Source organism: Aethalodelphis obliquidens, unplaced genomic scaffold, assembly GCF_003676395.1.
Source record: "Aethalodelphis obliquidens isolate GAN/ISIS:26980383/991018 unplaced genomic scaffold, ASM367639v1 scaffold9, whole genome shotgun sequence".
In the NCBI taxonomy this organism is placed as follows: Eukaryota; Metazoa; Chordata; class Mammalia; order Artiodactyla; family Delphinidae; genus Aethalodelphis; species Aethalodelphis obliquidens.
The window spans coordinates 34,698,698-34,722,921 of record NW_020837953.1 but is presented as its reverse complement, the minus strand read 5'-3'; the positions used below and the strand labels follow the sequence as shown (position 1 = coordinate 34,722,921).

The window sequence follows — 24,224 nt, the reverse complement described above, 5'->3', positions numbered from 1 at the left end:
TCAGCCACCCCAGTGAAGGAGCCACACCTCTGATTCAGAGGCCCACCGAGTCTTACTGTGTGGTCTTAGAAATCAGAGGCAACTTAAGATATGACGTTTCCTCCTCTCCCCTGCCTCGGGCTTCCTTCAGTAAAACAGAGAGAGACAAACATGCTGAACAGGACTGCTGGGGTGGAGAAGTCCATGGTTTCCTTTACCTTTCCATTGATGGTCTTTTTGGAGAGGAGGTGGCCGAAGACTTGGAGTCCACAGAGTCTCTCCTGAAAGAAAAGAAACTGGAGATGAGATACTCTCGTAGGCTAGCATGAGTACTGGTCTAGAGAGCTCAGAGGCTGGAGAGAAGGCATCCTGGAGCCAGGCCTGCTGCGCTGAGGATGACGAAGCCCACCTGGGCCACAGCTGCCTGGGAGTGAGAGCTCCAGGAGGTGCTGGCTGGTCACCCTCCCCTACCCTCCATCAAACGAAGTAATACGAGGGAAGGAAACCAAGATCTGCCAAGCACCTAATACATGTCAGATATGTTACATGTGTTATGTCATGTGTTACTAATTATTAATAACTAATTCTCAGCAGGCCCTTCCTCCTTGCTGACAGGCAGGCCTTGGCTAGCTGGAATCGATGGATTGGAATTCCTGGGATTGTCAATTCTCATGAGGAGCTGGAGAAGATCAGCTTCAGACTCTCCTGTGGGCACCTTAAGAGGAGGAGAGAAGCACATGGGCCTTGGAGCTAGAAGAGCTGGGTTTAAAACGGCAAGTGAAAAAGCAGGATACAGGACTTTGCTGGTGGTCTAGTGGTTAAGACTCTGTGCTTCCGCGGCAGCAGGGCACGGGTTTGATCCCAGGTTGGGGAAGTTTCGCATGCCACACCAGTGCGGCCAAAAAGAAAAAGAAAAAAGCAGGGCACAAATTTAGATGCATACTCTGTCTTAAGTCAGGCAAGAAAAGTAATGCTTAGGAGGGGAAAAGATGAAAAGAAAATACATCCAAATGCTAACCATGGTTATATCAGGGTGATGGGATTAGAAGGGAAAAGTTTCCCCCCATTTTCCAAAATACATGTAGCCAGTCTTTATACGGTAGAATGCATTTCCCCCTTTTTTTGGTTTTATCATTTTAATCTGCTTGTAAATTGTAACTCCCCATGTCACTTACCCAGCTCTCCTTTTTATTTATTTTTAAATATTTATTTATTTACTTATGGCTGCATTGGGTCTTTGTTGCTGCACGTGGGCTTTCTCCAGTTGCAGTGAGCAGGGGCTACACTTCATTAGTGTGCAGGCTTCTCATTGCGGTGGCTTCTCTTGTTGCGGAGCACGGGCTCTAGGCACGCGAGCATCAGTAGCTGCGGCACGCGGGCTCAGTAGTTGTGGCTCGCAGGCTCCAGAGCGCAGGCTCAGCAGTTGTGGCGCATGGACTCAGCTGCTCCACGGCATGTGGGATCTTCCCAGACCAGGGCTCGAACCCGTGTCCCCTGCATTGGCAGGCGGATTCCCAACCACTGCGCCACCAGGGAAGTCCCCCAGCTCTCCTTTTAATTCCAGCACAAAGTATCACCTTCTAACAGACTATTTGTTTACTTATTTTATGCATTGTCCGAGCACCTCTCATGTAAATTTCGAAAGAGCAGAATTTGGTGGGTTTTGTTCACTGTGGTGGACGCTGTCTCTGCTGAGCCCACATCATTCCTTGGGCACTCCTTCTCCCAAGTCCACTGGGGCCCAAGGGCTTCCTCCTGCAAAATCCCCTGGGCCTCTGCCCCAGGGAGTTCTCCATGCCAGCCAGCACCAGCAGACCGGTAGGCAGGAAGTGCTGGGGAGTTAGCCCCAGGAGCAACCCTCAACCAGACACGTGGAAATAGGTGGGCAAATACCCCAGCTTCCTCGGCCCTCCAGAGGGTGAGTTGAGGTGTGTTCTCCACTGCTCTCCAGCGGGATGTAAGCCCTGGTGACCCAGGGCAGTTACCTGCCCACGAACGCACCCTGTGCCAGTTCCCTTCCCTTCCCTGTCTCACTTCCTCACTCCTCTGTCTGCATTTCCTGAAATCACTTCCCAAATAAGCCTCTTGCACTTGAATCCGTATCTCAGGGTCTGCTTCTGGGAGGCCCAATCTAATATATTCAACTGACTTCTCCCAAGTGAATAGAACAGTGCCTGGCACAGAGTAGGTGCTCTATAAATGTTTGTTGCTGAATGCTATGAAGTCGAACAGTAAAGAAATATTTTAAAAAGTGGAAAAAGAAACCTGCCCAGAGGTAACAACTGTTAGGTTTAATGTCCTTCCTTCCAAATCTTTTTCTACACGCATACAAACATATATGACATTTATCATTCTAAAAGGGGGGGCAACGACGACTTGACTTGCAATCCCAGCCCTGCCCCTGGGCAGGTCATGTTCTCTGAGCATCGGTTCCCTCATCTGTCAAATGGAGAGTAAAGGACCTATGTTTGGGGGCTGGCTGGGAAGAAGAATTTAGATCATTAACATCCCTACAGCAGTTCCCACCACAAAGCTGTCCTCCATACTCCATAATCCTAGGTATCTGATTTCTGGTCTTCCAGATTATGCAAGGTTCCTGCATGGATTTCCAGCTCCCATCTCATCCTCCAGGTGGTCCGGGAGATAGTGGGTGAGGAAGGTTCAGGGACCAGCTCTAATTATCCTGTGGACCAGACTCATCCAGCTCTGGACCTCTGCCCCAGCTTAAACACAGGGAGAGGCAGCAGAAAGGGAGAGGGGCAGAGACCCTCCTTCACATGCCCCTCCAGTCCCACACGGGGCCCTGGGAGTTCCTCTGTGGGGTTCCTCCCCGAGTGCCCCATGGGGATGGACAGGTGCAGGCAGAGCCGGAAGCTGAAATTCTTGCAGCGGGAGAAAGGAGGGAAGATGTGAGCCTCTCCCCACAACTCCCGAGACTCCCCATTTTCTGGCCCTTCCTCATTGCTTTTCCTTTCAGAACAAACCAGAAATATTCCGCAGTTTTTGCAAATGATTATGAAAACTATTCAGGAACATGAGAAAATGCCTAGAATACACTAGGAAGATAACTGAACAGGGATGTAATAGTTTGTAGACTCTGCCTACAGGAATTGGGAAATTATGTATGTAAGTAGATCAGGACAGGGAGGGAAGAGAAGAAAATGAAAGCTGTTTCATTTGTCAGAAGTGGCAAACTGTGAAGAAACATTTTAAGTTCTTACTTTACATTGTACTAATGTGGTTATACTGTTTATATAATAAATAATGATAATGAATTGTCATTAAGAAAACTAAAAAGAAAGGAAGTTCATCAACTGAGCTGAAATAGGACCCCTGCCCACTAGATTCTCCCAGCAAGGTGGGGGGACCACTGTCTGCTCAGCCATGGTGACAGCTTCATCTCATAGCTCCAGCTGTGAAAAGTGAGCTGGCATTAACAATTCAATGCCCCAGGATGTTATCTGTAAAATGCTGGTTACAACACAGTACATACAGTGAGGTCCCAATTTTATTAAGAAAATACAACTCTCTCTATGTTCTTAAAAAAGATGAGAAAGATATACATCAAAATGTTAACAGTGTTATTTTCTTCTTGTGTTTGACTTTCTAAACTTTTTATAAAAATGTGACTCACTGTTGAAATAAATAAATATATTATGTGAAAATGCTACAAAATAGAACACAGAGTTTAATTCCATTTTATGAATACAATAAGTATTTCATGGGTAAATGCATAGGAAAAATTCTAGAAGGATATATATATGTGTATGTATACACACACACACACACACACACACACACACACACATACATTTTATATATAGTGAGATAATGATGCTTAGGCCATAATACTGAGTCTCAGAGTCTAAGGGTGTGTGTAAGTGATTAAGTTCAGCCCAGAATTTGGCTTTCTGCTTTCCAACCGTCTCCTTGCCATTACCTATTGTCCTTGTAGGCCTTTAAAAGAAATCCCTTTGCTGATCATTCAGTGGGATTTGGGGACAGAGCAAAAGGAAACACCTGTGTTCAGGCTGCCATCTGTTCCCAGATGTCTGCACTTGCTATTCCACAGGCTAGTCCCGTAGCCCATTTGGTCTCCTCAGCCTCTGTCTTTCAACTACATCTCACAAGATCCTGAGGCTTCATTTGCTAAGGTGCTCAGAACCAAACAGTGGCTCCAGACATGGCCAGACCAGCCAGAGCATGAATTTTCCACAGGGGACTGCCGGGCCTAGAAGTATTCAATAAATGCTCACTCCATGCTGGGCACGGTGGCTCACAGGATCCCTGGCAGCCAACCTTCTAACCCGTTTGGGAAAACCAAACACACCATGTGAAAAGTTAAATGCCAATCAGGATTTCTCCAAGTGGGATATAATTGCAAAATTAGCAAAATGAAAGGAATAGAACATACAAAAGATTACACAATCATTTGACAAGTACTGCATTTTAAAAAGCAGACTATAAAATTGATGATGACTATAGAAAACAAAGAGAAAATAGAAAGAAAAAACATATACCAAAATATTAATAGTGATTGTTTTGGGGTGGTGGGGATGTAAGTGATTTTTTTTCCTACTTTTTATTATTTATTTATTAAAATTTATTTTATTTATTTATTTTTGGCTGCATTGGGTCTTCACTGCTGCATGTGGGCTTTCTCTAGTTGCTGCGAGCAGGGGTTATTCTTTGTTGTGGTGCGTGGGCTTCTCATTGCGGTGGCTTCTCTTGTTGCAGAGCATGGGGTCTAGGCACAGGGGCTTCAGTAGTTGTGGTGCGCGGGCTCAGTAGTTGTGGCTCGCAGGCTCAGTAGTTGTGGTGCACGGGCTTAGTTGCTCCGCAGCATGTGGGATCTTCCCGGACCAGGGCTCAAACCTGTGTCCCCTGCATTGGCAGGTGGATTCTTAACCACTGCGCCACCAGGAAGGCCCTAAAAGTACTGTTGTTCTGATTTCAAAAGCAATACAGAATCATTGTGAAAAAAACAATACAGATGAAAAAATTTTATTGTAAAAACAGATGAAAAAATTTTATTGTAAAACATAGAACATGAAGCTCTTCTTAATTACAATCACACAGATACAATTTTGTTTTTTTAAAGATGGTTTCATTATTTTTTCTTATTTCAAAATTGGTACATATTTATTGGGAAAACATTAGGAATACAGAAATTTGCAAAAAGAAGAAGAGGGACTTCCCTGGTGGTCCAGTGGTAAAGAATCTGCCTTACAATGCAGGGGGCACGGGTTCAATCCCTGGTCAGGGAACTAAGATCCCACATGCCGCGGGGCAACTATACCCGCGTGCCACAACTACTGAGCTCGCGCACCTCAACTAGAGCCCGCGTGCCGCAAACTACAGAGCCCACACACCCTGGAGCCTGAGCGCCACAACTAGAGAGAGAAAACCCGCACGTCATAACTAGAGAGAAGCCCGCGCACCGCAACGCAAGATCGTGCATGCCTCAACGAAGATCCCGCATACCGCAGCTAAGACCCGATGCAGCCAAAAATAAATAATAAATAAATAAAAATAAATCTTAAAAAAAAAAAAAAGATGAAGAAAAAAACCTCTCAATCTTACCACCCAGAAATAATCACTATTACCATCCTGGTGTATATCCTTCATGTCTTTTTTCCTATGCATGTACATAAAATTCACTTAATTAATTTTTATAAAAATGGAATCAAACTATATAGTACACTATATAGTACACAGCTTCACTTAATACTTAGTGAATATTTTTCCACGTCATTAAATATTCTTCCATTCTCTCCATGGGGGCCCTATTGGCATTTTGAACATAGTAAATGGTTCTTTGGTGTGTAGGACTATTCTGTGCATTGTGGGAAGAGTAGCACGGAGCATCTCCTCTGCCCCAGTTATTTTTACAACTAAAAATAGGAGTAGTGTGGTGGAGGTATATCTTCCTCCTGGTCAAGAAACACTCCTCCTATAGCATCATTTCCTAAAAACACTTATTTCATAGAATTATAATAAACATTCATTTAAAAAGCGTTCAGAGGAAAACATGTTTCAGAAATGTCAGCTGAAAAATGTTACACACAGAACATAACATCTGTATGTTTAATCTGATTAATTCCTTAAAATGAATACCTTGTAGTGGATATACTTGGCAAAAAATGTATGTACATTAAAAATGTTGGTATATCACGATACTATCTGTATTATCTAGTACCATCAGGTACCATTCAGTGTTATCTAGTCTCACCCCCTTATCTATCAGATGACCCCCTCCCTAAGGAATTAAGTGATCTTTCTAGTCACACAGGGAATAGGTAGGACTTACTAATCCATCCATGAAGGCTTTTATCTACTGTCATGGATAAGGCATTTGGGTCTAACAGAAAGTCACGCATTTTGGGGGACCCTGGCTGGGGTGGGCAAAGGGGAATGGGCACGGTGTTGAGACCTCAGCAGAGGTCTGGGGGCCTGACAGACAAAGATGGGAATCCCACTCTGTCACATAATGGCTGAGTGATATTGAGAAAGGCCCTGCTCCCCAACCTTCAGCTTCTGCGTCGCAAATTGGCAATTTGAATAAAGAGCCAACAAAACACTTTTCCTTCTCTGTGGACAAGTTCCTAGCCCCATTTACCTGGAACCCTGCCAAAGGTGGAACGTCAGCTGTACTACTAGGCAGCGTTGCTTCTAGTGCAAATGAGTACTGATTGGTAAACTGTGTCTAGACAGGAAGGGCTATGAAAGAACTATAAATGATTAGTGGAAAACCACGGCCTTTGGGCTACCCTGAGTGCAGTGGTCATTGCTCTTGTAACTGGTCATTGCCCTTGCTGGGATCCTGGAAACTTTGTCTATGGGACTGTTATAAGATTTAGGACGTGGGGCTTCTAAGTCAGGGGGTTCCTACCCATTGTGGTCTCATTCTCTGCACCTGAGAATGTCACCTGGGTGGGCCAGAGAATAGCTCTGGACGCTGCGTGGTCCCCTGTGAGAACTCTTGGTGATGAGAAACACCTGAGGCTACCCTGCTGGCACAGTGCATCTCCTGTCCCTGAATCCTTCTAGGCAAAGCCTATGTCAGGGATGGCCTGTTTGGGTCTTGTGAGTCTGTCTGGTTGAGCCAAGAAGACCCCCAGAGGGGCCACTGTAGGAGATAATAACAATAACCACCTCCTGGTGTGTGAGGATTCAATGAAGTTATATAAACAGAGGTGTTGCTATAGGATGTGACAAGTGTCAGCTCCCTTCTCTCCATCCCAGAAAAAATACCTGTCTTTGGGCTCTTCCACTCGTTTTTTCCTTGGTGGAGAAAGGCTTGTCTCTGGCTTCCAATCTGAACAGTCAAGCCCTTTTTCCTTCTTCTTTGCTTTTACTCTTTCCTCTCCTTTTTCTCCTTTAGGGGGTGCTGGGGAGTGTAAAAACAAAATGGTAACATTGTTCCTTAACTCTCTGTCTCAGCCCAACCCAGGACCTGGGGAAGAAGGGGCAAAGGTCAGGGACTGAGATAGCCTCCACCTCCCCCAACAAATACCTGTTTAGAAACAAGCGCATATCCAATATGCACATGTGTGTGCAAACCGAAGCTCACACATGGGGACAGAAAGACCTTTGCACACACCTATGCACATATTCATATCAATGTGTATATACAGATATGTACAAACACACAAGAACACAGATATATATACACAGGAACATGTACAGGAAAACCCACCCATCTACAAATCTCCCACTTGTTTAGACAAGCACTGGCAGTCCCACTAGAGGCCATCTGTCACTTATTAAGTCATTCAACAACCATACGCTGAGTGCCTGTTATAAGCTGGGCACCGTCCATCCAGGTGCTGGGAGGAAAACTTGGCCCAAGCGACCCTGCCCCTCTCACCCAGCAGCTGCTTCCAGTTTCTGATGAGGACTTTGGCCAAGGACACCACCTCCTTGTCAGAGCAGTGCTTGCGGACCCCATTCACGGCAACTCCAATCCTGGTGGTCTGCAAAGCGTCAGGGTTAGTGGCTGGCCTGGGAATTAGGACCCACTGGACTGGCTGCCCTAACTGGCAAGACCTGCCCCAGCTCAATCGCCCCCTTCCCCTGGCGCAGCCTCTCCCGAGTCCCAGCCTGGACCTGTGGCTGAGGTAATAACCCTGACCTTATAAGTGAGGCCCTGACCTGCTGTCCTGAGTGAGGTCAGTGCCCAAGGCCCAGCGCCCTGCAGGGATGGGTAACTGCGGCTCTGGTGAAAAGCTGGAGCAGTGGTGGTGGGTCTGGCTGATGACCAGGACTCCTCCCTATTCTCTGTCCCCTGATGTCTTTGAGTTCAAATTTCAGCTTAAGACACAGCTCTGGCTACTACAGCTTGGGTATTGCTGATTTTTCAGGGCCAAGAGCTTCTGGTAAAGTTTGGGGGCTACATGGGTAACACATGGAGGATCTAAAAATGGGGGGCTTTTCCCTCTCCCTGAGTCACTGGCCTCTTGGATCCCACAGGCCCAGGGCCTTGGGAATTGGGGTACACAAGGAAAGCAAGTCAGTCTTTCCCCCAGACCCAGAGGGCCCCGAGGGCTTAGAAGCTACCCTGCCATCATCTAAAGGCCTGGGTTCCCACCCCCAGAGTACCTCAAGATCCCATCCTGCCGCCTTCCCTTCAGAAATTCCTCCCAGACCCCATCCTTGGAAGGTTCCCCCTAAAGGGTCTTTCCCTACCCCACAAAGTCACCCTCCACTCCAGGCACTGCCCATCCCCACCCACCTGGAGTAGCTGGATGGACATCTGCCAGCTGTTCAGCTTCTTCAGAAGGTCGAGGGCCCCTTCCTGTGGGAGGCCACAAGGTGAGGGCTGAGGCCCGTGGGGTCTGCCCCAGGCCCCTCTCTGACCGTTGTGTGGTCTCAGTGGGAAGGAGGGTGGCAGGAGGTAGGGAGGAGACTCTTCCAGTGACAGGATACAGGCAGCCAAGTGGTCGAAGAACGGAAGGACAGAAGGAAAAGCTTCTGCCTCAAACCAGCTCTCTAACTTCACCTCCCACCACCCAGCTGGCTTCAAGCCCCTCTGAGCAAGGGTCCAGCCCTACCCACTCACCCTGACCCCCAGCCATTGGTTCTGCTGTTCCTTCCACTGGGCATTCTCTTCCCTTCCCCATCTCTTCCTCTAAAATTAATTGCTTCATGGTTTATTGCTTCTGCTTTTATGTCTGTATATATGCCTCCCCTCACTTCCCAACTGGGAACGTCTGTAGGTTGAGGACTGTGGCTTTTTCTAAACAGCTTTATAGAGGTATAACTGACATACAATAAAACGCACATGTTGTAGGCTACAATGTGATGAGTTTTGACATACATATACTCCCCTGAAACCATCACCACAGTCAAGATAAGGACATAGTCAGCATCCCCGACATTTCCCTTGTGCCCCTTTGTCACACGTCCCTCGCTGCACCCCCAACCCCTCTAGATGAGCTTGCGTTTTGAAGGATTTTATAGAAAGTGACTGTAATGGAATTTTGCATCTGGCTTCTTTCACTCTGTAATCATTTTGAGATTCATGCGCACTGTAGCACAGATCCACAGCTTTTTATTTCTGAGTTGTTTGCCATTGCCTGTATATACCACAATTTGTTTATCCATTCACCTGTTAATAGGACTGTTAGGTAGTTTCCAGTTTGCAGCAATTACAAATAAAGCTGCTGGGAACGTTCATGTACAAGTGTTTGTGTGGACATGTACTTTCTTTTCTCTCCGGTGAAGAGGACTGTTTAATATCTGAGACCTCCGGGTTCAGCATGCTGAACTCATCACTCAGGGAGCATCTCCCTGAGTGAATGAATAAAGCAGAAAGCAGAAGGCAGGGGGGGAGAGTGGGAGGGGAAGAAAGGAGGCTTGGATGTGAAAAGCTGTTGGCTGCCAGGCCCTGAACAACCCCTGACCCATTTCAGCCTTCTCTTTCTTTCCACCCACTTCCTAGAAGCCAGCCCCGGTCTCCGGTGCTGAGATGGGTTCCCTGGGGAGCAGCAGCTGACTGTGTTCTGTATGCCCGAGTCCTGATCCCACTGTGCACTGCCAGCCACCAAGCCCCTCCCTATTAGTCTTCCTGGGCCACATCCCAAGAGCTGCCCTCTGTCAGTCCTCAGCCTCCCTTAGAACTTGGGTTCATAGTCTGTTTTCCAAGGTGTGACCTGAGGATGTGTGCACGTGAACTTGTGGGCATATAAGCCTGCATGTATCACCAGTTAAAGGCTTATTACCTGCTGGACACGGTTCTAAGTATTTTACATGCATCATCTCTTCTAACTCTCTCAATGACCCCATGAGGTAGGTCCTATTACTATTCCCATTTTTACAGAATCATTATCCCATTTTCAGAGAAGAGAAATAGGAACTGAGCTGGGATTCAAACTTAGGCCCTTTGGGTTCGACCCAATATACAACCATGTAGGTAGGTATGGACGTAGGTCTGGCTAGACATGTGCAATCATGAAATATCAACATGGGTAAGTGCAGTGGTATGTTGGTCAATGTTTAACAACAAGTTCTCAAAGGAAAAAAATTGATTTGTAGTGTTTGCCCATTTCTGTGGTGTCAATACTCCTCCCATGGCCAATGTCAAGATACCAATATGCTGTGACTGACCTGAAGGAGGTATTGGGAAGAGATGTGTGATGTGAAACCATATTGATATAACAGAAGTAAACAACCTCCAGACCATAGATGACAGTAAAATGCAATAAAATAATAAAGAAGTGATGATTTTGGAGTATTTATGACCTTTGATTTTTTTTTGCAGTACGCGGACCTCTCACCGCTGTGGCCTCTCCTGTTGTGAAGCACAGGCTCCGGACGCGCAGGCTCAGCGTCCATGGCTCACGGGGCCCAGCCGCTCCGCGGCATGTGGGATCCTCCCGGACCGGGGCACAAACCCGCGTCCCCTGCATTGGCAGGCGGACTCTCAACTACTGCGCCACCAGGGAAGCCCTATGACCTTTGTTTTTAATATAATTTATTTAATTGTAAACGTATAATTTAATGTTAAAAATAATGGCTGTATTTAACAACTGGCTTGCAAAATTCCTGAAAGTTCAACAGTGTTAAGCCAGTTCCAGCTCACCACTGGGCGTGTGCCTCTGCATGTCACACTGTATAACTGGGTCATGTTGGAGAACAGCCGTGAGCCTGGGTTGTAGCTGGACTCACGAAGTCTTGTGCGAATGTTGCCAGCTGTGTCTCTCTGCATGCACGAATGGGATGTTCAGCCGGCAGTATCTCTGGTCCAGGTGGGGAGCTGCTGTGTGTACGCTGCTCGAAGCATAATGTGTTTATTTGTCTTTGAGGGATGATGGCCGTGTCATAACATGTCTGAACATGTAAGTGTGGCTGTCTGCTAAGTTTGTAGATTTGCATGTCGGGGTGTAGCTTATGTGTGTATGCACACGTGTAGGCATGTGTGTAGTTGTTTTTGTGTATCCTTCTGCAAATATAATGGTCAGTGTGTCAGTCATGCCAGGGTCAGTAACCACGTCTTTTATGTAGTTATGTTCATAGTTGTGTGTGATATATGTTCATATATTGTGTGTGGCTGCATGTATGTAGTTATGTTTGTTGTGTGTGATCATGAGGATGTTTGGCTGTAAGTCTGAAGCTGTTACAGTTGCTGTGTGCTCCCAGCATCTGACAAAAGCTCTAAGTTGCTGGGACTTCAGTAATTGGCAGTAAACCCCGGGCCTGAGCTGCAACGTGGAAGATCCGTCTTATTACAGGAAGTGTGTCCTCCTCTCCCTAACCACCACTGGGCGGGCCCACTTTCGCTCCCAGAGCAGGCCCCACCTTTCTAGGTCACATGCCCAGAGCTCTGTGCCCATCCAGATGCTGCCAAGAACCCAGGCGCAGACGTGGCTGCAGACTGGCTCTGTGCTACAGGGACCCTGAGGCCAGACTTGCATCTTTCCTGGAGAAAGCTCTGGGTACTTCCACAGGAATCCTCACCAAGGGACACCATTTCCTCTTCCCATTTCGCAGAAGAGGAAATCGAGGCCAGAGAGGGAAAATAGAGCGGTGGGTCTAGGTCCATAAAAGGAGTGAGGGGAGGCCAGGGCAGGTCCCTTCCTCCTCAGCCAAGCTGCCTTTCTCAGGTCTCCTAAGCTGCCCCCACACCCCTCACGCAGAGGTCCAGAATCTCCTGGCCCAAACCTGGGGTCAGCAAGGGGCAGGGCTGGCATAACTCGTCTACTTGAGTTTGAAATTGGTTCAGGAGCCCCGGGTTGGGCTTGCCGCCCCCAGTTGAGCCTGATGACTTGAGGCTCAGTTTCACTGACTTTGGAGCATCCTGGCATGCGGGCTCCCAACACTCTGCAGGCTTGTGTGTTTCCTCTGGCTGTGCAAAAGCAGGAGTCACTCTCGAAGCCTTCCCAAGCACCAGTCCAGGTCTTCCTAAGGGTTTCACATCTCTTCCACCCTCACCACCACCAGCAGAGACAAAAATCCAGTGACATTCCTTCCCAGGAGGTAGATAATCTCATCTTCTTACAGATGAAGAAACTGAGGCTCTGGTCTTTATATGGACACCAACTCATTACTGCCCATGTCTACTGGAGAGCTCCCTGACACTCCATGGATCCAGTGACCTCTCCCTCTTCCCTGCTCTAAAACCACCCTTAGGGTCCATCCCTCTCTCAAGCTCCTAGGATTACAGAATGTGCTGGAAACGCAGGTCCTGCTCCAGCATATGCCTACAAATGGTGGGAGGAGGAGGGCTCTGGGACAGGGCAAAGTGAGGGACCTGCCTGCTGGCCTACCCTCCTCTCTCTTCCCTCTCCTGGTGAGCTCCAGCCCTCTCCGTCCCAAGGCCAAGTTTGCTTGTCTAGGCAACAGGGCGGCAGCCAACTTGAGGCAAAGATCACAGGGAGGATCAAATATTAACTTCAAGTCGGCCCGCGCTGAGGGCTCCTGGCACTGAGCGCTCAGGGATCCGCAGGTAAGGCCTCCATCTCTGATTCCCCGCAACCTCCGGGCCCCTCTCTCCCCCCCGGCCTCCTCCGCCCCGCACTCAGGCCTGCAGCCGGTCCCCCTTCCCCCGCCCCGCGGGCCCCATGGGCGCAGCGGCTGCCCGACACCTGTTCGGCCCCCGCCCGCCTGGGCCCCAACCCTCGGCCAAGGAAAGGGAGAGTTGCAAACAGAGCAGCTCCTGGAGCCTCAAGCTGTGGGGTTGCGGGATCCGAGGCCCTTCGCTTTTCTCCGCCAGATCCACTCCCGGGGTGCGGCGTAGACGCGGCTCAGCACCCCTCATCAGTTCAAGTTTCTTTGCCCCCTCTCGGGTCACCCAGGATTTTGTTTTCCCCAGTCTCCGGCTCCCCCGTCCCGCAGTCACTGCCGCTCCCTGGGCTTTGCACACGCCGAGTCCCGGGGCTTCGCACACGCCGAGTCCCGGGGCTTCGAAAGTCCTTTTCCAGCTGCCGGTCTCTTCACTCTCTTTCCCGGGCCCTGCACAAGCTACCCAGGGGCCCCAACCCTGCAGGTCCAGGCGTACGTGCACGAGCCCAGTTTTTGGGGCCGGCACGGTCCACCCCGGAGCCCCGGGCCATGCACACGCCCACCCCGAGGTGCCAGCAGTCCCCAAGGGGCGCTGAGCCCTGCCCCGGCCGTGCCTCCCTCCGGTCCCCGAGTCCCGCACGCGCCTCCCGGGCGTCCAGCCAGCACGGGCCCCCGGGACTCCCGGGCTCGCACGCGCCGCGCCTCCCGGGGACTGGGGCTGTGGCCCGAACTCTGCAGCCTCACCGTGTTCTTCCTGGCCACCATCTTCTCCAGCTTCTTGGCGATCCTCAGCAGCTCCTCTTCCTGGCCCATGTTGGCCCGCGACGCCCGGCGGGACGAGGGGCGCAGGGGCGGCAGCCGGGTTTCGGGAGCAGGAGGCGCAAAGGCTGAGGGCGCGCAAGCCGCGCGGGCCCCAGACGCACCCGACACACACGCCCGGCGGGGGCGGGGCTCTCCCCCCACACCCCGTCGGCCGCCTGCCTCCCGGCAGTGGGGGAGGGGTGGCATGCACTAAATATAGACTTCAAGGACTCGCCGGGGCAAAGATTGCCCGCGCCCGCCGGTCGGGCTACCCGAGAGAGGGACGAGGCTGCGAGAGCGGGCCCTCCACCTCGGGCCGGTCCTGGGGCGCCGGGAGCTGAAGGGAGATTTGGGAAGGAGGGCTCTCTGGCGAATGGGGAGGCCGTCGTCCCTGGCCACAAGAGGCTGTTGCGGCGAGGAGGGCACCCGAGGGTGCCCTGGGAGCTTCCAGAAGAGTTCTGGGCTCCCGTGTCTCTGCACCGTTGCAGCTCACAGCCGGCCGACCTAGTTCATGCCTATGCCCAAGTGGAGGCAGTTTGGTATGCTTGAATCACATTATTTTGCATGATCATTAAATCCAATTTTGTCCTACCCTGTGCTCACTATTCGTGCACACGCGTGTATCCAGGCCCACTGTTGCCCTCAATTTTGTTTGTTACAGTGAGGTTTTGCATTTCTAACAAGCTCTCCGAGTGCTGCTGGTCCCACGGACTACACTTTGAGTAGTGAGGGCTTGGGAAATTCTTAAGCGCACCAAACTTTGAGAAATCCGTGTCCAGGTGCATGTGCCCCTTATTTAGTCGGGGTCAGGACACTGCCTCCCCAGTGGGATTGGATCTGGAAGGGAGGAAACAGAATCATGCCTCCACAGCTGTGCACACATCTGTGTTCCTGTGGAAGGACCTTCCAAGTGTCCCCAGCAGACCCAGATCCTTTCCTAAACGTGAGTTTAATTGATAGAAAATGACCTATATGTGTGTGGAGTGTGTGTGGGGGTGCTTATGGGCCTGGAAGGGAGGCATGAAAAATGGTCCGCTGTGTGTGGGGATGGGAAGTTGTGGCTTGGAGTGTTCAGTGAAATCTCCAGACTTTCCTGAGAGAAACTTAGAGAACCTCATCCTCCATCACAGGGTGGACTCACCTGGCTTCTGATGACAAATTGAAATTAACACAGAGTGATCACAATTCAGGCATACAAAAATGGAGTCCGATTAAAAAAAAAATGGAGTCCGGTAGCAGTTGAGGATCTGGTTTCAGACACATCTCTGCATCACTGAAAACCTGAACTTTCTTTGAGCTCTACCAGATCCATGGACATCACCAGAGTACTCAGAACAACACTTGCCAGCTGCAAACCTTATGGTCTCAAGGTCTCCCCTTGAAATTATTTAACCATTTCGGACCCCAACCAATCCTTATTAAATAAGCACCTTTACTTCTGGCCAGCTCCGATTGTAATTCTTGACAAACAACTCCTGTAACTAACTGTAACCTTGCGGTTTCTGCCTTCATAAGCCTCCCCATTTTGTAGTCCTGCAGAACACAATTGAAGAGCTTCTATCTATCTATCTATATATATATATATTTTTTAGTTATTTTGTTTATTTATTTATTTTTGGCCCCCTTGGGTCTTTGTTGCTGCAGGAGGGCTTTCTCTAGACTCGGCGAGCGGAGGCTACTCTTCCTTGCGGTGGCTTCTCCTGTTGCGGAGCGCAGATTCTTAACCTCTGCGCCACCAGGGAAGCCCTGAAGCGCTTCTTGAATCTGTGTCTCCAGGAGTGCAGTGCTAGCAAACCCCAAATAAGCACCTTGTTTTTCAATCAGGTCTCCATTTCTAAAATTTTGGTTAAATCTTCTAACTGTGCTGGGACCAAGGTAGGAAGGGGTGAGTTTCTCATTCATTCAACAGATACGTATTGAATGTCCAAGCAATGAATAAGACAGCCCCAGCCCCAGCAAGCTTGAGACTCAGTCTATGGGTAAGAAAAACCTTAAACAAATACGTACACCATCAATTCTGTGTTATCACAATTGGGGTGAGGGTCAGGAAGAAGTAGAGGATAACTTGCAGACAGCTGAGGGGACTTGCACCATTTGGGGTGTCATGTTCTCTGAAGAAATGAAGTTTAAACTTTGGGTGGAAGTGCTCAGTGGGAGTTGGCGGGAGGAGGAGGAGAGTGTTAAAGTAAGAGAAGAAGAAACATTTATACATATATTTATTGAGCACCTACTAGGTGCCAGAACTTTTAGCCCTGAGCATCCTGAGAGGTACAAATCAGTCCTCCTGGAGTTCCGAATGTTCAAAGCTTGGGGAAGGGAGGGTGCTTCACGTGTCGGTGGTTGAAGGAAAAACTGGTGTGGCTACAGCACAGCGATGAGAGGGGTGTTCGGAGGGGAGGGGCAGAGAGTCGGAGGAGGGTGGGGCCTGACCATGAAAAGCACTCTAGGCCGCTTTTAGGAGGTTAGACTAAAACTTCTTGGCCAACCCCCAAGCAAGCTCCTCTGGGTTGAAGAGACAGCTGTCTGCAATTACTTAGGATTGGCTTTTAGAAGCAGATTTTAGTTTCCTCAAACTTCTACCCAGCTCCCACTGTGAGTTGACTGACATCAAAAGAAGCTAAGACTTCAGGGCTTGAAGGACCCTAAGAAAACATCAACTCCAACCCTTTCTTTGTACAGATTGGAAGACTGAGGCCCAGTGAGGCCCAGGATTGCCCTGCTCAACCGTATCAGACACGTCAGTACTCTCTACATCCCCTCTGCCTACCCATCCACCTTGGAGGTCACCAGCAGGCAATTCCTGGACACACCTCTGACAGCTTCCTGCATCTCTCTGACTGAGGGCTTCAGGGCAGCCTGGAAGTAGAGAATTAGGAATTGACACCCCCAGAAAGGACCCTTGAACCAGCGAGAGACCAGAGTTGGTAGTAAATACACCAATTTCTTCACTCCTGATGGGATAACTTGAAGGCACGTTCCTTTTTTTTCACATCCCTACTAACCATTGTGCTTCCTGGGATCACCTCACAAATAAGCAGGGACTGTGGCAGAGTTAAACTGCAAGTCTCCAGACTCCTAGTCCAGTGCTCTTTCCTCACACCAGGGTTTCTCAACCTCGGCAGTATTACCATTTTGGACTGGATAATTCCTTGTTCGCGGGGGCTGGCCTGTGTATTGAAGAATGTTTAGCAGCATCCCTGAACTCCAGCCACTAGATGCCAGCAGCACCCTCCAGTTGGGAATAAAAAATGTGTCTTCCTTGTCAAATGTCCCCTGGGGGAAAATCACCCCTGGTTGCAAACCACTGCTGTACACCAGGCTGTCCCTCTTAGCAGGTCTAGAGAAAGAATTCCAAGCCCTAAGAATCCCTCCCCTTCCCGATAGCTCTTCAGAGAACATAAATGAAACCACTGAAATTTACTCTGAAAAATCTTTTATTAGAGATGAGTGAAATAACAAGACACTGGGGGCTCTGAAGACAACCTTGCTCCTGTGGGATCACAGACCTGTCAGGTCTCCAGGGTAAACAGCGCAGCCTCCCAGACCAGGCTGCTGCATTGGCCATTGGCATCCTCTGGCCTCCCCTGTTTGTCCTGGTCCATCCCAGCGCCCAGGGCCTATAAAGCTGACCTGTTAGAGACTGATGGTGGCTTAGGTGTATCTGTTTTCCAATATGGGCCTGAAAGCGACGGTGGAATTTCTGGCGCTGGGAAGTAGAACCTTTAAGTCTCCACCCTCCATTTCTATCACTCTCCTTTCTCCTTTCTTGGCCCTTTCCTGCCCCGAGACTGGAAGGTTCCTGAGTTGACTGAGAAAGAGGAGAGAAGTGAGGATAATCATTCCAGACTATTCCTTTCATTCTTGCTAAATCAGGGAGAGTAAGCAAATGGGGGTGAACCCTCCTCTACTTCCTGGCTGGGAATCTATTATAACAGCGGTCCCCAGCAAGGCTGTGCTGTCCCTCAAAAGGAGTGATATTCAGAATATTTATTTAACAGCCAGTACAGCATGGGCACTGAGAAACCAGAATGGATACAGGCTGTAGACAACTGCAGTGCTATTCAGGTGCAAGCCAGCTGATTGTCAGTCTGCCCCTAGGCCCAGGACCATCCTCTGGAATCTAGCCCTGTCCATTTCCAAGCCTAATTCGTGGGACCGGCTGCCCAGAAAGGGACCACATCTTTAGGACCTTTGTCTTATTCCTGTGACATCTGCAGTGCCTAGCACAGGAATGGACAGAGCCAGAACTCAGTCAAAGAATACTAGGCTAGTGAATGGCTGAGAAGACAGTCCCTAGTCTGGCAGAATCCCTGGCCTGCAGAATAATGAAGGCAGGTTAGAGCCCCCCAGACTGATGGAAGAAACACAGTCCTGGTCTGATGAGGGACTGGAGGTTCTGCAGTTGGAGCTGGGTCAGGAGCACTTGGGTCCAGCCATAGGGCTCCCTGGTCCCTGGCAGGTATGAGATGGAGACAAACCACCATCAGCCCTAACATGGAGGGGCCCAGTGTCCTTGGCAGGGGCGTGGGCCCATGGCAGGGAGGAAGGCCAGCCACAGAGGCACAAGGGACAGAGACAGCAAGACCCCAGGGCATAAACACCTCAGCTCCCCAGTCTTGTAGGCTCAAGTCCTAGCTCTGAATGCTGGCATCCAGCATGGGGGTGGTTCAGGCGTGCAAGGGCTAGTAAGGAGCTAGTCTTGCAAAAGCTGCACAGAGCTTGCTGGGAGAACCCCAGTCCTTGAACCGTCTCCTTCAGTGAAGCCAACCTGGGAAGAGAAGGATGAAAATTGACATTTCTTAAGCACCTGTTATACACCAGCCGTTTATCTCAGTTTCAAAAGGTCCTATTGTGGGAACATGAAATTATCCCTATTTTACAGATGAAGCTGAAGCTTGAAGAAGCTTTTTCAAGACCTTTTCCAAGACCTCCACGCTTCAAAGCCCAGGCTCTTATTATCACACACGTCTCAACAACAGGCATCAACTAAATGCTGGGTGATGGACACCTGGTTGTAGACACACATTTGTGTCTGGTACCTGACTCTGATAGACTTGAGGATGATGATTCCCTAGAGAGACCCAGCTCCTTCCATCCCCTACTCTCAACACAGACAACCAACGCCAACCCCGACAAATCCCCAGGGGAACCAGGAACAGAGATGGCTTCCTTCTCGGCACAACTGCCTCTGTCCTATGCCCACTCCCAGGCTCCTCATCTAAATATGTATGATTGTGCGAGACTGATTCAGCAGGGAGAAGCTGGATTAAGGATGACAGCTCTTGCCTTGTCCCTGTCACATCCCTCTATGCCTGGAAGTTTCAGTGGATTCCAGGAGACTCCTGTATAAGAGGAGAGTTGTGCAAACCAATGGCTGGTACACGGCCACCCTAATCCTTCCTCGTCTGCAGGGAGTGCTTCCTTCTCTGAGCGACCAGCCTGGCTGACACAGCTTTGCTCACCCTCCTTTGGGGAACAGTCAGAGCTTGGGCCTTGTCATCTCTGCCGCCTCTCAAGGCCTGGGCTCTCCCCAGCTGCACCCATCCTGGACTGGGGAAGGAGGAGCAACAGAACAGGGACTGGGCAAATGATGGCTGCCCCCAGTCCTGGACAGAGGTCTGCCGCCCTAATACACTTACTCTTGACCAGCTCTGCCTCCCACGTACCCTTTCACCGCCCTTCAAACCACAGTCCCGGAGTCTTACCGGCATGTTCCTTCTGGGTAGAGGCTGCCGGGCTGAAGGACAGTCCTCCAGGCTCCGGCCCCCCCCCGCCGATAGGAGCGAGTGCTCTCAGAGCTGGAAGACACGGAAAGGCCAAGGTGACCCCTGCACCCAGAGAGCCCCTTAGAGTAGGGGGAAGGGCTCAGGGATAGAGCAAGGCTGGGGGCTTGGACTGGGTGGGTAGAGAGTCCACGAGGCCCCCAGGCTGGGTGCATCACAGGCCCCAGAGGCCCAGAACTGACCTCCACACTGAAAAGTTCACCATATCTATTCCCCAAACTCCAAACTGAAAGGCTTTGCAAGGAAGAGAGGACTGGATCCTGGGCTGGAGGTGGGGACAGAGTGAAAACCCCACCGTGAACCTCTAGAACAAGCCACCGTTGGCACTAGGCCTTCGCTCTTCCAGCTTCAGCAGCCTGAGCCCCAGACTCCTCCCCAGCTCTCCAGGCCAGAGGCAGGAGCAGGGTGTGTGAAGGGGGAAGGGGTCCAATCACCCTCCACTTATGGTCTAGCATTTCTGCATTGTTCATGGGCCTCGGCGCTGGAAGGTATCCCAGGCTACAGGCAGGCACCGTTTAGAGGTGGCGAAGTAAACGGATGCTCAGAGAGGTCAGGAGACTTGCTGAGACTGCACAGTTGGGCTTTCACCAACCTGAACCTGACAGGGGGATACATCTCTGAAGGGGTGGTTCCAGATGTCAGGCTGGGTCGGGAGGGGCCCGGGGGCTCCCAGAGGCCCTCTTCAGAGCTGGGTAGGGTTTGGTTGGGACCCCCAGGTTCCACGGGGCTTGTGAGGCTGCAGGAGGAGGAGGCTGGACTGCTCAGGTTCTCAGGGACCCCAGCAGACTCCGAGCTCAGGCTGGGAACTTCGGAACGATCTGAAATCAGAAGTGATAAAGCCTGTCTTTATCACTTACTCTGTGCTCAACTTCAAAGCAGCTTTTGGCCTCTGGGATCTATCATGGTTCTCTCCCAATTCCCCAGCTCTCATCTACCTGTCCAGCACTCTCCTTCACCTCGTCACCATCATGCTTCAGTCTCATGGTTCATGATGTTCATTCCTGATGGCCAGGGCCACACTGACTAGCACTGTTCACTTCTGCTCACACCCTCTCCTCAATCTGGACTCTCCTGCTTGTCCCTCAGGCTCAGCTCTGATGTTGCCTCCACCAGGAGGCCTTCCTAACCCCCCTACCAATCCCAGCAGGAGACGCTCCCTCCCTCTCCCGAGTTCCCAGAACAAGCCTGTTCATTCAACAAATAGTTCTTGACAACAGCCAAGCACTGTGCTAGGTGCTGGAGAAATAGTAGTCAACAAAACTTGCTTCTGTCCTTTTGGAATTTATCTTCTATGTCGCACTGTGCCTTATATTATAATGAATTACATTCCAGTTTTTATCTCTCCCACTAGACTGTGTCTCAGTAGCCCCCAAGGGACTCAAGACAGTGCACGCTTAAAAAATGCTTCTCTCTCTTTTTATTTCAGTGAAGCATTGAGGTATTTGGAATAAGACGGACCTGGTTGGAAGCCCACATCAGGGACTTAGCTATGGGATTTTGGACATGTTACTTAACATCTCTCTTCCTTTACCTGTGATGGGGAGATGATAACCCCTACCTGACAGGTGACAGTGAGGACAGTATGGACTAACACAGCACTCTGAGCTCCAGCACATAGCAGGCCCTCAATGAATGGCACGAGAGCATTTTTCTGGGCAGCCAACCATACCTCCACTGGCATGTCCCGCACGCCCTTGGGCCATGGTCCGAGAAGGGTTTTTGACCGGCAAAGGTGGGGGGCAATCCTCACTCTGGATCTTAGGGGCAGCTGGTCCCAGGCTGGCGATGGTCTCGTAGGTCTTGTTGCTGATGTCCAGCCTCCCACTGGCCCAGCGGACCTGGGCTGGCGGCTTCAGCGGGCAGCGCTGCTGGGGCAGAAGTGTGGGAGGGAGGATGCCCTTGGTTCCTCCAGCTCAGCCTCGCCCCTCCCCACATCAGGTCCCATGTGGACCTGGAAGACCATCAGGTCTTCCCTTCGGCTGTCTGGAGGCCTGAGAGGCGAGGGCTGGGACGCACCTTCTCTTCCTCATCCTCCTCACTGTCAGAGCCAGGCTCTGTGGAGATCCCCCAGGGGTAGTCCAGGTGCAGGGGGAAGGCGAGGGTCCCGGCATGGGCCTGCTCCAGCTGCCAAAAACAAAGTCTTGGCAGTTCAGAAGGTCAGGGGCTCAGCAGAGAGATAGAAAGGGTCAGGGGCTCCCTCTCCTTCCCTAGACCTCACCAGGTCCTCACACTCTTTGTGCTGCTTCTTCCTGGCTATGTCCAGAGCTGTCTCTCCTGCCTCGTTCACTGTGAGGGATAAAGTCAGGGGTCGTGGTCAGGGTCAAAGAGGCATTATAACTTAGAGGTTAGGATGAGCCTTTGGGATCAAGATCGTCTGGGTTTGAATCCTGGCTCTGCTACTTCCTGGCTGTGTGACTTTGGACAAGTGACTTAACCTCTCTGGGCCTTAATTTTCTCATCTATAAAATGAGTATGATACTTGGAACTACTGACGAGGTTGTTATGAGGATTAAATGAGTTAATATACATAGAGCACTTGGCACATTACCAGGTACACATTAAACAGCAAATCATAGCTATTACAAGCACTATTATTCAGATTCAGTTAATGTTTATTTGTCTAGGTACTTTAAGAAACGTTGTTTTATTTTATCCTTTCAGCAGGTCTGCTAGGTCAGTGGTATTATTCCCATTTTACAGATGAAGAAGCTTAGGTTCAAGAGATGAATGGACAAACCCCAAAGTCACAAAGGTGGTCAGAAGCAAGCCAGGATTAGAACCCAAGTCTGTGTGCAAAGTCCATGCTTGTTACCAGTGCTCTCTGTCTGGAAATAAGGCAGGAAGTCCCCCAGGAGGGGCAGTCAGGAATGGGAGTCTGATGGAGGAGTTGTCGGAGCCCCACCTGTGCCAAGTGAGGCTCTCCCTTTCAGCAGCAGCTTGAGGCAGTCAGGTTGGTTGTAGAGAGCAGCGCAGTGCAGGGCGCTGTTCCCGTCAGCAGCCTTGGCATCCAGGTGACCACTGTGGCGGGGTGTGGGGGGGTAGGTCAGGGAGGAAGGAAGGGAACAGACAGGTGAAGGGGTCAAAGTCAGGGGGAAAAGAGAGAGAGGAAAGGAGGGAGGAGAGGGGGAGAAGAGGAAGGCAAGGGGAGCGTGAGGAGGTGGGCAGGGAGGTTCTCACCCGTTTTGGATGATGAAATCCACCAGGGGCAGGGAGGCCTGGTTGGTGACTCTGACAGCCAAGTGCAGGGCGAGCTCTCCAGGTGCCTGAATACATGTCCACACCTCTGAGTTTACCCCAGTTCACCTGCCCCCCAATATTACCCTCTTAAACTCTTGCTGCCCCCTGACACCTCCAGATATGAAGCTGCCAGAACCCCTGAGAGAGGAAACTGAATGGTGACACCTCATGTTTGGGAGGAGGATGAAAGGCCATTCCCTCACTGCTTCCTTCAGTGGTTCTACCTCCTTCTCCCCAGTAGAAGGTGTTTCCCAAACTTGGTTCTTGGCCTTGAACTCTTCTCTCTGCTCCTCTCTCACTGCTCCCAGAGACGTCGAATAACCTCAAGCTTTCAGTTAACACTCACGTGTAGGCTGTTCCAAATTCTTACCCCGTCTACGTGCTACACCCACCCTGCCCACTGGATAGCCCACAAGATATCAGGCAGACAGCTCAAAGACATGGCATCCAATTTTTGATGTCCAATCAGTGTCAATTTATTCCTTCAAATGTCTCTGATATCCTTTCCCCCTTGGCTCACGTGATGTTTGTTACTAGAATCACCAGTGCAATAGCCTTCCTTGCTCTGATCTGACCCACCCCTCCCCATTTCTAAGGCTATTCAAGGGAAAAAAAGATTCTAACGTTTATCGCACATATATTATGCACCAGGCCCTTTCATACGGGACTTAATTCTCACTTCAACCCCATGGGTGCTATCATTAACCCGTTTTACAGATGAGAAAATGAGACTCAGAGTTCAGTAAACTGCTCAGGATCACACAGCTAGGAAAAGACAGAGCCAGGATTTTGGCTCAGGACTGCCTGACTTAAGTTGTGCTCTCTCCCATTTACCCCTCTGATGGGTGGGGTTTGAGCAGATGTCAGAGGTGGGGCAGGGGGGAGTAACAGCCAGCCCTGCAGGAGGACTGGGGCGTGCTAAGTGTGCCTGGGTTATAAGTGGCCCTTGGAGAGGGTTCTCACCTGCCCCTCAGGCCCCGGCAGTGGCTGTCCAAAGTCCTGCCCATTAGCGAAGGCCTCCAGTACTGACAGGAGGTCCCGGTTGCAAATGGCCGTCCAGAGTCTCTGAGGCTCGGGGGTGGACCGCCGGGCAAACCTGTGTTCCACATACTTGGCCACGATATAGTCCCTGCGGGTGCTCCTGTCAAAAATAACCGCGGGATGTCAGAGCAAGGACCGTTTGTACTCAGCTGACCCTTGAAACCACCCCACATGTCCTGGACTCTTCCAGATCTGAGGCTCCCCTCTCCCCAGACTTCTCCCTGGGAGCCGGGAAAGCAGAATCCCCCGGCCAGAATCTGCCCCCAGCTGAGAATCGCCTTACATGTCACTCTCAGTTGAGGGTTTAGGGCCGCCGTGCGAGGGCAGCTGGGCCTCCATGACCTCATTGAAGCGAGTGTTTCCGATGTTCAAGGCCAGCTG

The 24,224-nt window shown here is 50.4% G+C and overlaps 2 protein-coding genes across 3 annotated transcripts in view; both read right to left on the bottom strand.

Annotated features, from left to right (window-relative positions):
• TCEA3 (transcription elongation factor A3) overlaps positions 1–14,852 on the bottom strand; it is a 37,435-nt gene extending 22,583 nt beyond the window's left edge. Inside the window, exons 1-5 of one of the 2 annotated variants that reach the window (XM_027109786.1) lie at positions 13,726–14,852; positions 8,714–8,776; positions 7,850–7,955; positions 7,234–7,369; positions 198–260 (exon numbers count right to left, since the gene is read on the bottom strand). In XM_027109786.1, coding sequence (XP_026965587.1) covers positions 198–260; positions 7,234–7,369; positions 7,850–7,955; positions 8,714–8,776; positions 13,726–13,989 — 632 coding nt within the window. In that variant the 5' untranslated portion in view covers positions 13,990–14,852. The remainder of the gene's footprint in view (positions 1–197; positions 261–7,233; positions 7,370–7,849; positions 7,956–8,713; positions 8,777–13,725) is intronic. The other variant, XM_027109785.1, reaches the window with a different exon arrangement.
• Positions 14,853–17,198: 2,346 nt separating this feature from the next.
• Positions 17,199–24,224, bottom strand: part of ASAP3 (ArfGAP with SH3 domain, ankyrin repeat and PH domain 3) — a 47,372-nt gene continuing 40,346 nt past the window's right edge. Inside the window, 11 exon segments of the mRNA XM_027109784.1 lie at positions 17,199–18,550; positions 19,488–19,550; positions 19,553–19,580; positions 20,158–20,383; positions 21,235–21,430; positions 21,582–21,689; positions 21,784–21,851; positions 22,468–22,583; positions 22,743–22,828; positions 23,766–23,943; positions 24,127–24,221. Of these exon segments, the coding sequence (XP_026965585.1) occupies positions 18,476–18,550; positions 19,488–19,550; positions 19,553–19,580; positions 20,158–20,383; positions 21,235–21,430; positions 21,582–21,689; positions 21,784–21,851; positions 22,468–22,583; positions 22,743–22,828; positions 23,766–23,943; positions 24,127–24,221 (1,239 nt within the window). The 3' untranslated portion in view covers positions 17,199–18,475.